The sequence below is a fragment of the Hyperoodon ampullatus genome (assembly GCF_949752795.1).
Source record: "Hyperoodon ampullatus genome assembly, chromosome: 9".
Taxonomy (NCBI): Eukaryota; Metazoa; Chordata; class Mammalia; order Artiodactyla; family Ziphiidae; genus Hyperoodon; species Hyperoodon ampullatus.
In genome coordinates this window covers 81,586,546-81,602,696 of record NC_136922.1, presented here as the reverse complement: position 1 = coordinate 81,602,696, position 16,151 = coordinate 81,586,546, and the positions used below count along the sequence as shown (strand labels likewise).

Genomic DNA, 16,151 nt, shown 5'->3' with positions numbered 1-16,151 from the left:
AATGATCCAAAATCAACGGGATTCAGCAGAAGCAGTTCTAAGAGGGAAGCTGATAGTGATACAAGCCTACATCAGGAAATAAGAAAAATCTCAAAATAAACAACCTAACATTACACCTAGAGGAACTAGAAAAAGAAGAAGAAACAAAACCTAAAGTTAGTAGAAGGAAAGAAATAATACAGATCAGAGCAGAAATAAATAGAGACTAATGTCAATGAAACTAAGAGCTGGTTCTTTGAAAAGATAAACTTGATAAAGATAAAGATAAAATATAAAATATATAGGTAAAAGATATAAAGATAAATATAATATAAATATAATATATAAATATAATATATAATATATAATATATAAATATAAAATATAAATAAATATAATATAAAAAATATAAAGATAAAGATAAAATTGATAAACTTTTTGCCAGACTCATCAAGAAAAAACGAGGGGCCAAATCAATAAAATCAGAAATGAAAGAGAAGTTACAACCACCACCACAGAAATTAAAGGATCATAAGAGATTCTTATGAACAGTTACACACCAATAAAGTGGACAACCTAGAAGAATTGGATAAATTTAGAAACATACAATCTCCCAAGACTGAATCTGGAAGAAATAGAAAATATGAACAGACCAATTACCAGTAATGAAATTGAATCAGTAATCAAAAACTCCCAACAAATAAAAGTTCAGGACTAGACTGCTTCATAGGAAATTCTACGAAGCATTTAAAGAAGAGTTAACATCTGTCCTTCTCAAACTACTCCAAAAAACTGAAGAGGAAGGAATACTTCCAAACTCATTCTGTGAGGCCAGCATCACCCTGATACTGAAACCAGACAAAGACAGAAAATCACAGAAAATTACACGCCAATATCACTGATGAACATAGATGCAAAAGTCCTCAACAAAATGTTAGCAAACCAAATTCAGTAACACACTGGAAGGATCATACACCATGATCAAGTGGGATTTATCTCTGGGATGCAAGAATGGCTCAGTGCTGCAAATCAGTGTGATACACCACATTAACAGATTGAAGAATGAAAATTATAAGATCAATTCAATAGATGCAGAAAAAGCTTTGACAAACTTCAACATTCATTTGTGATAAAAACTCTCAACAAAGTGTATAGAGGGAACGTACCTCAACATAATAAGGGCCATATATGACAAACCTACAACCAACATCATATTCAATAGTGGAAAGCTGAAAGCATTTCCTCTAAGATCAGGAACAAGACAAGGATGCCCACTCTTGCCACTTTTATTCAACATAGTATTGGCAATCCTAACCACAGTAATCATACAAGAAAAAAAAAATGAAGGGAACTCAAATTGGAAAGAAGGAAGTAAAACTATCACTATTTGCAGATGACGTGATACTATGTAGAGAAAATCCTAAAGATAACACCAAAAAACTATTAGAATTCATCAATGAATTCAGTAAAGTTTCAGGATACAAAATTAATATACAGAAATCTGTTGTATATCTATACACTAATAACAAACTCTCAGAAAGAGAAATTAAGAAAACAATCCCATTTATAATTACATCAAAGAGAATACAATATCTAGGAAATAAATCTAACCAATGAGGTAAAACTTGTACTCAGAAAACTATGACATTGATGAGAGAAACTGAAGATGACATAAACAAATGGAAGAATTAATATTGTTAAAATCACATAATATCCAAGGCAATCTACAGATTTAATGCAACCCCTTTCAAAATTCCAAGGGCATTTTCCACAGAACTAGAACAAATAGTTCTAAAATGTCTATGGAAACACAAAAGACTTTGAATAGTCAAAACAATCTTGAGAAAGAAGAACAAAGCTGGAGGTATCATGCTCCTTGACTTCAGACTACTACAAAGCTACAGTAATCAAAACAGTATGGTACTGGCACAAAAACAGATCCATAGATCAGTGGAACAGAATAGAGAACCCAGAAACAAACCCACATTTATATGGACAATTAATCTATGACAGAGAAGGCAAGAATACATACTGGGGGAAAAGACAGTCTCTTCAATAAATGGTGTTGGGAAAACTGGACAGCCACATGCAAAAGAATCAAACTGGACTACTTTATCACACCAAATACAAAAATCAACTTAATGGAATAAAGACTTAAATGTAAAACCTGAAACCTTAAAACTCTTAGAAGAAAGCCTAGGCAGTATGCTCTTTGACATCGGTCTTAGAAGTATTTTTTGGATATGTGTCCTCAGGCAAGGGAAACAAAGCTAAAAATAAGTGAATGGGAGTACATCAAACTAAAAATCTTTTGCACAGTGAATGAAACTATCAATAAAATGAAAAGGCAGCATACTGAATGGGAGAAGATATTTCCAAATGAAATGTCTAATTAGAGGTTAATATCCAAAATATACAAAGAATGCATACAACCCAGCATCAAAAACAAACAACAGGATTAAAAATAGGCATAGGACCTGAATAGACGTTTTTCCAAGGAAGACATACGGATGGCCAACAGACGCGTGAAAATGTGCTCAACATCACTAATCATCGGGGAAATGCAAATCAAAATCCCCATGAGATATCACCTCACACCTGTGGAAGAGCCATCATCAAAAAGACAACAAATAACAAGGGTTGGTGAGGATACGGAGAACAGGAAACCCTTGTGCACTGTTGGTAAAATTTATATTGGTACAGCCGCTATGGAAAACAATGTGGAGGTTCCTCAAAAAATTAAAAATAGAACTGCCATGTAACCCAGCAATTTCACTTCTGTGTATTTACCCAAAGAAAACAAAAAGACTAATTTGAAAAGATATATGTATTCCAGTGTTCATTGCAGCACTGTTTATAATAGCCAAGATATGGAAGCAAGCTAATTATCTATTGATAGACAAATGGATAAAGAAGATGTAGTATGTGTGTGTATATATATATATACACCAACACACACACAATAGAGTATTAGCCATAAAGATGAGATCGTACCATTTGCTACAACATGGATGGATCTAGGGGGTATTATGTTAAGTGAAATAAGTCAGACAGAGAAAGAAAAATACTGCACAACCTCACTTATAAGTAGAATCTAAAAAATAAAAAAACAAAGCAAAACGAAAAGAGACTCGTAGATACAGAGAACAAACAGGTGATTGCCAGAAGTAAGAGCGTCAGGGGGGAGGCGAAATAGTTGAAGGGGATTAGGAGGTACAAACCTCTAGTTATGTAGTAAATAAGTCACAGGGAGGAAATATACAGCATAAGGAATATGGTCAATAATATTGTAATAACTTTGTACTGGGACAGGTGGTTACTAGGCTTATCCAGATGATCATTTCATATTGTATGCAAATGTTAAATCATTATGTAGAACATCTGAAACTAATATAATATTGTACATCAACTATATTTCAATAATTTTTTAAAATAAATAAATACATTTCATAAGGCTATAGCTGCCATAGATAATGACTCCTCTGATGGATGTGGGCAAAGTAAATTGAAAACCTTCTGGAAAAGATTCACCATTCTAGATGCCATTAAGAGCATTTGTGACCCATGGGAAGAGGTCAAAATATCAACATTAACAGGAGTTTGGAAGAAGTTTATTCCATCCCTCATGGATGACTTTGATGGATTCAAGACTTCAGTGGAGGAAGTAACTGCAGATGTGGTGAGAATAGCAAGAGAACTAGAATTAGAAGTGGAGCCTGAAGATGTAATTGAATTGCTCCAACTCATGATAAAACTTTAATAAATGAGGAGTTGTTTCTTATGGCTGAGCAAAGAAAGTGGTTTATTGGAATGGAATCTACTTTTGGTGAAGATGCCGTGAAGATTGTTGGAATCACAACAAATGATTTAGAATATTACATAAACTTAGTTGATGAAGCAATGGCAAGCTTTGAGAGGAGTCATCCAATTTTGAAAGAAGTTCTACTGTGGGTAAAATGCTGTCAAACAGTATTGCATGCTACTGAGAAACCATTAGCATAATGAAAGGAAGAGTCAATCAGTGCAGAAAACTTGATTGTTGTCTTATTTTAAGAAGCTGCCACAGCTACCCCAAACTTCAGCAATCATCACCCTGACCAATCAGTAGCCCTTAAGGAGGGCAAGACCCTTCACCAGAAAAAAGAGGACTCAGATGATAGCATCTTTAAGTAATAAAGTATTTTTAATTATGTACATTGTTTTTTTAGACTTAATGCTATTGCACATTTAACAGACTACAGTATAGTGTAAACATAACTTTATATGCACTGGGAAACAAAAAAATTCGTGTGACTTGCTTTATTGCTATTATTCGTTTTATTTCAGTGGTCTGAAACTGAACCTGCAATATCTCCAAGGTATGCCTGTAGTCTTTCGAGACTGGCTTCCTTCATTTAGCATATTGTATTTGATATTCACCCATATTTTTTTCAGTGTATCATTAGTTTTTTGTTATAAGTGAATAATATTTTTATGGTCTGGGTGTACCAGAGTTTATCTATTTACAATTGTAGGACATTAAATTGTTTAGAGTTTTGGGCTTTTGTGAATAAAGTCACTACGAACACCCAATTGTGAGTTTTTGTGTAAGTTGGTTGTTTGAGGTTAAATACCTAGGAAGTGGGATTGTTGAGTCATATGGTAAATGCATATTTACCTTTATAAAGACTGCCAAACATTTTTCCAAACTGATTATACCACTTTGCACTCCATCTGCAATGTATGAGAGTTCCAGTTGCTTTGCATCCTTGTCAGCACTTGGTATTGTCAGTTTTTATTTCATTTTTGGAATTCTAATAGGTGTGTAGTATTTTAATCTGCATTTTCCCAATGAGTAATAATATTAAACATCTTTTCATGCATGTTTTTGCCATCCATATATCTTTTTGGTGAAGTGTCTCCACATATCTTTTGTCACTCCCATTTTTTCAGTTGAACTGCTTATTTTCTCGTTATTGAAATTTTTAATATATTTTGCATATAAGTCCTTTGTAAGACACATGATTTGCAAATATTTCTCAGTCTGTGGCTTGTCTTTTTATTCTCTTAACTGTATCTCTAACAGAGCAGAAGTTTTTGTTTTGATGATGTTCAATTTGTTCATTTTTAAAATGAATCATGCTTTTATTGTTTGTTTTGTATTTAAGAAATTTTTGGAAGAATTAATATTGTTAAAATGTCCATACTACCCAAAGTGATCTACAGCTTCAGTGCAATCCCTATCAAAATTCCATTGGTATTTTTCACAGAGATAGAAAAAAAAAAAATCCTAAAATTTGTATGGAAACACAAAAGACCCAGAGTAACCAAAGCAATCTTGAGAAAGAAGAGCAAAGCTGGAGGCATCACACTTCCTGATTTCAAACTATATTACAATGCTATAGTAATCAAAACAGTATATTATTGGCATAAAAACAGACACATAGATCAATGAAACAGAATCGAGAGCCCAGAAATTGACCCATACTTATATGGTCAATTAATTTACAACAAAGGAGCCAAGAATACACAACGGGGAAAGGACAGTCTCTTCAATAAATGGTGTTGGGAAAACTGGACAGCCACATGCAAAAAAAAATGAAATTGGGCCCTTATCTCACACCACATACAAAAATCGACTCAAAATGAATTAATTATTTAAATGTAAGACCTGAAACTGTAAATCTACTAGAAGAAAACATAGGGGAAAAGTTTCTTGACATTGGCTTTGGCAACAATTTTTTGCTCATGACATCAAAGGCAAAGGCAACAACAGTAAAAATAGACAAATGGGATTGTATCAACCTAAAAAGTTTTTGCACAACAAAGGAAAGAATTCAACAAAATGAAAGCAACCTATGGAATGGGAGAATATATTTGCAAACCATTTAACCGATGAGTTAGTGTCAAAACAACATGTACGACTCAATAACAAAATAAGTTTAATCCAATTTAAAAATGGTCAAAGGACCTGAATAAACATTTTCCCAAAGAAGACATACAAATGGCCAACATGTACATGAAAAAGTGCTCATTATCAGTAATCAAAGAAATGCAAATCAAAAGCTCAGTGAAATATCATCTCACCAAAGTTAAAATGTCTACTCAAAAAGACAGAGGGTAACAAGTGTTGGCAAGGATGTGGAAAAAAGGGAATCCTTGCACGCTGTTAGTGGAAATGTAACATTATGGAGGGTCCTCAAAAAATTAAAAATAGAACTACCATATAATGCAGAATTTCAAATTTTGAATATTGATAATTGAGCCAATCTAAATTTAGTGTTAAGATCAATGAAATGAGAACACTTGGTTTAGTGGGCTTTTATTTCTGTGTGAATCTAGCTATTGCCTGTAAAAATAATTAACACAGCATAGCACCAAAAATCTAAATTCTTAAAAATAAGTGCCAAAGCACTTTCTTTTCTTTTCTTCTTGGAAAGTTTTCTTACTATTGCAACTCAAAGCCTCTACCAACTCATTTTTTTCAGTCAGTTAATTTTCTAGGTGATTTTACCATGTATATCTAAAAGTTTATGAATAATAGAGATGGTTAATATTTTGGCAGGGTAAATGAATACTACTTGAAATTTAAATTTTGCATAGAGTAGGAAGTTAAGGAAAAAAAATGACTTTTCTTTCTTTCTCTCTTTTTTCTCTCTTTCCTTTCTTTCTCTCTTCCTCTCTCTTTCTTCCTTCCTTTCTTTCTTTCTTTCTTTCTTTCTTTCTTTCTTTCTTTCTTTCTTTCATTTAGGTCCCTCAAGACCCACTGAAGTTTTATAAGAAGATTTACTTTTGCCTCAGTTGCCAGCTCTATTTGCCTTCTACAGAGTTTGCTGTATCATCCACCTCACACCACATTTACCGCTGTCGTCACTGCATTAACCTTGACAATGAGACTCAAAAACGAGAATCATGTTTGAAGTACAAATGTTTACTTCAACGACTTTACTATTCAGAAGCTGATTATGAAGATGATTCTAAAATTGCTTTCCTGATGCAGGTATGATCAGTAAATGTTGCCAATCATGGATGAAATTTGTCCATTGTTTTTACAGAAAAGATTTCTGCCTTCCCATCCGAACCTATTAAAATAATATTTCTTCTTCCTATGTTTATTCTTTGTGAAGCTTGCCTCTCTGGCAATTCTGAGTTTATATATGCAGACCTTGTGACAGAAAGTCATTTCAAGAGCTTTAGCTAATATGGTTTAAAATTTTTTTTTAAAGTTTTAAAACAGTTATTTCATTTCTTCCCTTTTCCCTCTTTTTTCATTAAAGCAATGAAGTTTTTAATAATGCTAAGTGAATTGCTTATTCTTTATTGAATCTTAATTTCCTCATTTGTAAAGTGGGAATAAAATGATCTGCAGTAACCCTGAGGATAAGATGATAGTTACTAATGAATTTTGAAAAGTACTTAATACCATATAAATCTAAGGTAAAATTAGCATATTGGAAGAAATATACACAGCTTACTCTGGGTTAAAGATGCAGTCATGACTGTGAGATTGGTAACATATTATGGTTTGGGCAGAATGAGCAGAGATTTGATGAAAAATAAGAAGCTATGTGTGCAGAAAACCTCATGAATAATGTTTTCCTTTAAAAAATATACTCAGTATAATTTGTTTTCTCAAGTAATAGAATCATTTTAAATTTTATGTTTAGAAGAAAACATTGATTTTCACAAATGTTTTGACATGCAGCTACAAGATATTCAGTACCTGACTGAGAACATCTGGGCATCCCAGTCAGTGCTCAGTGCCTGGAACGATCTCAATGATCTGGTCATGGTCAGGTGGGATAAGTCCTTGGAGTGGTCGCCCTGGAACTGCATTCTTCTTACCAAAGATGAAGGCACTACTCATCTCAAGCTAAAGAGTGTTGAAGAGGTAAGGAGGTCAAACTTGATTTGGGACCTTAATTTGGTCATTGGAATTATTAGAGGTAACTTGACTGCCTTTTACTACATTCCATGCATAAGTTAAATACTTCCATTGGATTAAGAAACAGAGAACCCATGGATAACAGTAACAAAATACATGGATGGTATGTATGGCAGAGATTAAAATTGAAAGGAAGCTAAGACACTTAAAAGGTAAAGATAAGACATCTGAAAGTCTTTCAAGTACCTAACATGAAACCAGACCCTCCTAATAAAAGCAAGTTCAAGCACATTAGTTCCACAGTAAATTCCATAAGAACAGGGATATTGATTAGTTTATTTGTGTCTATATCTCTAATACCTACAACAGTGTCACAGACGAGGGAATTAATAAGTATTTGTTGAATGAATAAATGAATATTATCACCAGATAGGTATTTTGAAACCTAGAGTCTGTCCTTTGATTAATCATCACAAGTCTGCCTAAAAGCACAGTAGATTCTCAAATAAATTCTGTTCATAATTTTGTGCCCTAAATGACAATCATACTGATGGGGTATAGTTCTGAGGCTTCATTTTTCATTTGCTTCCAACTAACTAGGAGTGGGGAAAGCACTGTAGAAATTAAACACCATTTAATTCCAGTAATTTATAAGATGCAATCTGTAAAACATTTTGATGAACAGAATTGAGGGGTCCCTGATGAGTTCCCCGAAAGCTCCATTTATACTAAGCAAACCTATGGTCCCAACAGCTGATATTGATTCTCTGCCTTCTACTGATTAAATTGCTGTACTTTAATTCCATGCAAGATGTCAGCTAAGGGAAAATAAAGAAATGACTTCAAATATAATAGTCATTTTGAATCGTGCTATTTCCTGCCTGTGTTTTTATTAGGGAGGGGGAAGGAGTAAAGAGGAGAAACTAGTTAAATTTTTAACTTTTTGGAATAATTTTCCATTAGAAGTCAGGCTAAGAAAAATTTTACTCTAGGGACTGAAGGAAAGGGTAACAAGAAACTGAAGCTATGTTAAATATTATATTTAGTAAACTAAGCTGCCTCATAAATACTTAATCACTGAAAGCCTAGCCAATACTAGCAATAGTGTTTCATATAGGACCCATAGTGGGATTGAAGTTCATTCCCAAAGCTGATATTCCACTGCTTCTTCAATTAATAATGCACACAACTCCCTTTGTGTATTTAATCAAATTACTGCAGTATCAAATTAAATGTTCTATTCACATGCATTTCCAATTTCAGGATCTTCTTGAATTTCTGGAAATAGAGCTCCATTTATGCCAAGCAACCCTAGTGTAAATAAAGAAATGACTTCCAATATAATTGTCATTTCAGACAAACTAAAAATTTTGCCTTTTTATGGTTTTGGGCTGGTGTAATCTTTTAAGTATTAATATTCAGCCTAGTTAAAGAATAGTTTATGTCTTGTGGTAATTTCCACAATTTCCTAAATGCACAGAGGTATTTGCTATCTCATTGAGTAAAAAAATATTCAATACTTAAAATAATCTTGACTCCTGCAATCATGATACAAATTGTAGGAAAAGCATGGAAAAAGACTTCTGTTCTTTGAACTGTGTATGAGGCAGATCAGTTTCTCCTGGTGTGTGCAATGGCCAGAGTAGGACAATAGTGGATTTAAAGTCAAGACAACTGACCCAGTATTTCCCCGTTTCTGTCACTAACAATCTGCAGGACATTAAGACCTGCCTTCTTTGCTTCGCAAAATTTTATAAAGGTTAGCGAAAAAACATGAAATTGGTATAAAGGATTAGAGTAGATTAGAGCTTTGAATTCTGGCTCTATCACTTATGAGCTGGGAGAAGTTGGGCAAGTTTGTTAATGTCTCAATGCCCCAGTTTTCTCATCTATAAAATGGGGATAATGGATATTGGCTATTTTTCCATATTATATTATTCTTTAAGAGTTACTTATTGTTCCTTTTATTATATATACCATAATGTGCTATTCTCATCTTTAATGATTACTTTTTGCCTTTATGCACTTTGAAAACCTATAAAGTTCTCTACATGTTTTGTTTAATGTTGTATAACAGAAATGTGTTAGCATTTCTTGAATGAAATATGGGCTAAGAAGTGTTGGAATAAGGTTAAATGACCTGGAGAATTTGTCTGTAGAGAGGAAACTTTTTTTAAAAAATTGAAGTATTGCTGATTTATAATATTATATTAGTTTCAGGTGTACAGCACAGTGATTCAATATTTGTATAGATTATACTCTATTTAAAGTTATTATAAAACAATGGCCATATTTGCCTATGCTGTACAATATATTCTTGTTGCTTATTTATTTATACATAGTAGTTTGTGCCTCTTAATCCATACTCCTATCTTACCCCACCACCTTCCTTTTCCCCACTGGCAGCCGCTAGTTTTTTCTCTTTATCTGTGACTCTGTTTCTATTTTGTTATATACATTTGTTTCATTTTTTAGATTGTACATGTAAGTGATAATATAGAGTATTTGTCTTTCTCTCTCTGACTTATTTCCCTAAGTATAATACTCTCTAGGTCATCTGTGTTGTTGCTAATGGTGGAATTTCATTCCTTTTTTACAGCTGAATAACATTCCATTGTGTATATATACATGTATACCATAGACAGGAAACTTTAAAATAAGCCCAGAATATTTCTACATAATGCTTTCTTTAAGAATGCCACATCCTTTGGCTCCTTTTCTCCAGGGCTTTCTTTATCTTGACTTAACACTATGGAAGGATCTTTAGTAAGAAGATATCTTAGTAAAGAGATATCTAACCTTTCAGAAAACAAACTTTAGGAGGAGGTACAGGTAGTATTTGTGATTTGGTTGAAAAGAAGAGTCAATTAAGATTAATGAAGAGGGGCTTCCCTGGTGGCTCAGTGGTTAAGAATCTGCCTGCCAATGCAGGGGACACAGGTTCGAGCCCTGGTCTGGGAAGATCCCACATGCCGCAGAGCAACTAAGCCTGTGTGCCACAACTACTGAGCCTGTGCTCTAGAGCCCGCGAGCCGCAACTACTGAGCCCACGTGCCACAACTACTGAAGCCTGTGCTCCTAGAACCCATGCTCCACAACAAGAAAAGCCACTGCAATGAGAAGCCCGCGCACCGCAACGAAGAGCAGCCCCTGCTCGCCACAACTAGAGAAAGCCCGCACGCAGCAACAAAGACCCAACGCAGCCAAAAAAAAAAACAAAAAGCAAAAAAGATTGATAGAGAGAATAGACGGTATTTATTAATTCAACCAGAATTTGCTTTTCAATCTGCCGGTTATTGTGATAAGTGCTTGGGGAAAAGCAAGGAAATGTAATGGATACAATACTTCATTGTTTCAATTGCATTTGAGTTTAGCTGCAAATAACAGACTAAGCAGTATAATGACTTAATCAAATATGGGGTTAGTTGTCTTATATAATAGGAATCCAGAGTTTGGCATCTGGGGACTTGTATGGTAGCTCCACAATGCTCTCAGAAACACAGGTCTTCTAACTTCTTCCTCAGCCATATTTAACCTTTGGCTTTAATCCTACTGATTATGTACTCTTAGAGACAGATAGCTACTTCATCTTCTGCGTTATATCCACCTCCTAGGTATGGCAAAAGCCTAAAGATACTTGACAGGTGAATCTTCCCACTCCTAAAAAGCTTCCCTGTAAGCTTTATCCAATGACTTCTTTTTAAAAAATGTACATATATATATGTGTGTATATATAAATATATATATATTTCTGCCATATATATGTGTGTATATATATATACACATACACACACATATATACACACACACACACACACACACACACACACATATATATGTCAGAAACTTGTCATATGGCCACCCCTAGCTATAATAAAGCCTAAGAAAGCTGAGCACATCACAAAATACAAAATAAGGCCCCTATATAGAGTCAGGCCTCTAAATATGAATGCAAGGGAGAATGAATATTGGGTTGGCAACTAGCAGTGTGCCCCTCTCATTAGAAAACAGATTGCCTTATATTGTGGCAAAGCTACATAACAGAGAAAGTTCAGAGTGTTGCTATAGCTGTGGAGAGGCAAGAAGCCTAAAAATTAATTATGAACAAATAAAAATGGAAAGGCACAAAGATTTGATAAAGGCAGGAAAGTTATTTTCTATTTAGAAGACAGAGAAGAGAAACAGAAGAGAAAGAGTGCAGGGACTCTTATCCAAAGTAGTAAAAAGAGTGACTAAAGAGAAGCTTACATTGTCACAGCACCATTGTGATCTTTATTTTGAACTCTGGAGATATAGAGGGAAGGACTAATTTTAGAAAAAAAATTCAAGTGGGTAATTGTATCAGTATTGAAATAGATTTAAAGAGAACTAAGGTGACAAGAGCATTCACACAAAAATATGGATTGACTCTTTACCTTATGGTGCCAAGACACACATGTATGAAAAAGACCCAGTTTGAGGGACTTCCCTAGTGGTCCAGTGGGTCAGACTCCACACTCCCAATGGAGGGGGCCCGGGTTCAATCCCTGGTCAGGGAACTAGTGCTGCAACTAAGAAGCCCACATGCCACAACTAAAAAAAGATCCCTTGTGCTACAACTAAGACCCAGCGCAGCCAAAATAAATAAATAAATATTAAAAAAAAAAGACCCAGTTTGAATCTTTAAGGAGTCTTCCTTATTATCATGGAAGAGACTCACAAGTAAATAGTGAAATTCAAGGCAGAATGAACTAAATATTACAATTAAAATACATGAAAGTGCTTGCAAGTATGGAAGAAGGAGGGGTTAGTTTAGACTTAGAGAGGTCAGAGGGAGAATCAAGAAAGGCTTCCAGGTTAAAGTGTCATAAAAGCTGAGCCCCGAAAGATGATGGACAAAGTGAGAATAAATGTTTTCTGGGCTGAAAGAACTGAGGAATAAAGGCACTGAGGCATAAAAGTGTTTTTACTTGGCAAGATATATTTGTGACATTTAATAGAATTTGATTTTCTTTTCTTTTCAGGGATATGAACCCTTGTTTATTCACAAGATCAAACACAAACACTTCCTGGCTAAGAACTATTTTTCACAAATTCCAGTGCTGGCTTCATTTTTACTTGGTGATGGTGAAGTAGATGAGATCAGAAAGAAACATCAATCAGAACCAACATCTAAGATTATAGATATCCACAGGCCTAGTCCTTAAAAGATCCAGGACTATTTGTTTGATGATCAGCATTTTTGTCCACTGCTAATAGAGTAATACAGAGGTAACACAATACGGAAGTAGAATTTTATCTTTTATTGATTTTAATTGTTTTTCATAGTGTCATAAGTTGTATGAAGAGAAAACATCCCTATACAAATGCTTTATTGTTAAATTTAAATATAATTTTGTTACTGAAATTAATATTTTAAAGAGAACATTTTATTTTTACTTATTTTCACATTAAAATTTTTTAAAATTTCAACTACATTATATTATAGTTAAAATCAACAGACAAACAAAAGCTAGGCTTAACTTTCAACTCAAAAAATTTATTTTAGAAAAAAATGTAGTTACAGGAGAATAGTCAGTATATGGATGAGAGGAAACATAGAATTCCCTTTCATGAAAATCTTTACATGTAGGATAAAAGATGCTATGTTTTAATATAGGGATTTGAATCTTCACATTTTATCTTCTACTTTCATCTTCCATTCTTCTCAAAATTTCAATGAAAAAACAAACTATAAACAAACAAAAAACTTCATTCCATACTGGAAAACAGGGTGAACAGTGGAACTATATTTTATTCTATGGTAGAAAAACTCCCTGTGGGGCAATGACGAAACTCTGTAAGAACAATAAAAATGGTCAAGTAAACGATAACAATTCCTTTCCCTAATAAACCAAAGGAATAACCTTGACCACATGCATGTCAGGGACGTACAATGATGAGCAATGGTATATGAGTCAATCTTAACAGGAAATAGGTTCAAAATAGGATAATTCAAGGAGAGTTTATTTACAAAGGGACTTCTTTTTTTTTTTTTTTTTTTTTTTTTTGCGGTACGCGGGCCTCTCACTGTTGTGGCCTCTCCCGTTGCGGAGCACAGGCTCCAGACGCGCAGGCCCAGAGGCCATGGCTCACGGGCCCAGCCGCTCCGCGGCATGTGGGATCCTCCCTGACCGGGGCACGAACCCGTGTCCCTTGCATCGGCAGGCGGACTCGCAACCACTGCGCCACCAGGGAAGCCCACAAAGGGACTTCTTATAAAGCGTGGGCAGTGTGTAGGGAAACTAAGGGAATAATGTAGGAATGTAGGATCACTATCAGATAAGCTGTGTCTACCCTAATCTCAAATGGATCTGGGGAGGGAACGGTCTGGGAACCCAGAAAGAGAGTGTAAAGGAGATAACTGAGATCAGTGAGCAACTCTCAGGGCCCTAGGTGATCTCATGAGCTACAGAAATAAATATTCAGACCTCACACTTCTCTCTTCCTCCAGTCTCTTGCTTGGGTTTCCCATTGGAAGAACCCAAAAGGAAAGCAGAAAAAATAGAAGTCTGTGGACATAATTCGTATAGCTTCAGGGCAAAGATCAGAGGAGACAAGTGGGAGAGTGGATTTGGCTGGCTAAAGAGAAGACATCCAGCTAGAGAGAAGAATTAAAAGTGAAAGTGAAGAGCTATAATTCAAGTAGCAATATTTCATACACAACATAATTACATATATTTGTATATATTATACATATATATAAGTATATATATGTGCATATGTGTATATTATATATATATAGAGAGAGAGAGAATTCTCTTAATTTCAATCAGTAATGAGGCTGTTCTCTCAAGTTTAATGATCAAGGAGTCAAGGAATTCAATCTAAATATTAACATTTATTCTACATAAATATTTAGCAACATTTTAGCAACATATTTTCTAGGATATCCACAGTTTTTTTACTTAGCAAAAGCACGGCACATGATTATTGTTTTTAAGGAACTAAACATTGAAAAGGGAAGCACTATAAACCTGTTGTTATTTTCAAGTTTTCATAGACAATTCAGATGTTCTGGGAACTTTCTAAACACTAAATTACAGATAGGATTAGATTGGGGACCATTCTGATCACTAATAAACAGGTAAAAATTTAACACAGACAAAGTGGGTTCACACTGGAATGGAAATGACCAGGTTTTCACAAGACAGTTCAGGAGAAACCCCCAGGTCAGACTAGGAAGAGCAGAGGAGGCAGCAGGAAGGGCTGGGGCAGCAGGCAGCGAGGGGGCAATAGTCAGACAGGGGCAAATGGAGGACTTTGAGAGTTCCTCTACTGCCCTAGGAGTAAAGCACGTGCTTATAGTAATGGAAGACTTGTGCAGTACAACTGGTGGGGGGCAGAGCGAGGGCAGCGACCAGAGCTATTGAATCATCCATGAAAAGGGGCAGCCCCTTAATTTAGGGCTGGGAAAATAACCACAAAGGAAAAAAAAAACAGGCTCAACAACAGAGAGACTTTGCTTAATAAGGTCAACTCTTCTGGGAAACTCTTTTCCATCCCATTGGAACTACAGCTCTCATTTTACACAGGTCTTCAAAAATCCACAGCAGAGGGGGGCTAGAGATGGTGTCAGGCTAGAGAGCAGCCAGCAGGGAGAAAGTCCGGTTGCTGCCTACTAGGCACCAGGATACTGGACAACAACGAGTTAAGGAGTTAAGTTCCCCTGCCTTTGAAGGACCTGCATTTCTCTAGTTTATGACCTGATGAGCACACCTCCCCTGGCCCACGAACAACTGAAACTGTAGAAGGTGTCTCCCTCTTTCTCCTTTAGGAGGACTCTATTATATGGATAGAGGCCTAAACAGTAGAACAGAACAAAGTTTTATATCCCAATATTGCGAAAACAAGCTGACAAAAGATGGTCGTCATATACGTAAAGATTCAAAAATCAAAAAAGGGATCCTTTTGAAGAATGAGAACAAATATTCATTTAACAGATCTCTTAACTATATTAAGGATATTTGATAGCATTTTTCATCTTTTGGAAAAAAAATACTGGGAAAAATTGCTATTACGTAAATCATTACAATAAATAAATAAATAAACAAAATAAACAATTGCTGAATTAGAATAAACAACACACTAATGGCAATGAAGAGCAGATTTGGTACTTGAAAGCTAAAACAAATACAGGGATTGGGTGGATTAGCTCAAGATAGTCCCCTAGAGATTTCCCTGGCAGTCCAGTCAGTGGTCAAGACTCTGCATTCCCAATGCAGGGGGCATGAGTTTGATCCCTGGTCGAGGAACTAAGATCCTGCGTGCCACACCGTGCGGTCAAAAA

The 16,151-nt window shown here is 35.1% G+C and overlaps 1 protein-coding gene across 1 annotated transcript in view; it reads left to right on the top strand.

Moving 5' to 3' along the window:
- The window catches only part of IQUB (IQ motif and ubiquitin domain containing), a gene marked incomplete at both ends in the record, with an annotated part of 61,630 nt that extends 48,601 nt beyond the window's left edge, over nt 1-13,029 (top strand). Inside the window, 3 exons of the mRNA XM_079710887.1 lie at nt 6,710-6,958; nt 7,664-7,849; nt 12,847-13,029. Coding sequence (XP_079567013.1) covers nt 6,710-6,958; nt 7,664-7,849; nt 12,847-13,029 — 618 coding nt within the window. The remainder of the gene's footprint in view (nt 1-6,709; nt 6,959-7,663; nt 7,850-12,846) is intronic.
- Between the last annotated feature and the right edge of the window lie 3,122 nt (nt 13,030-16,151).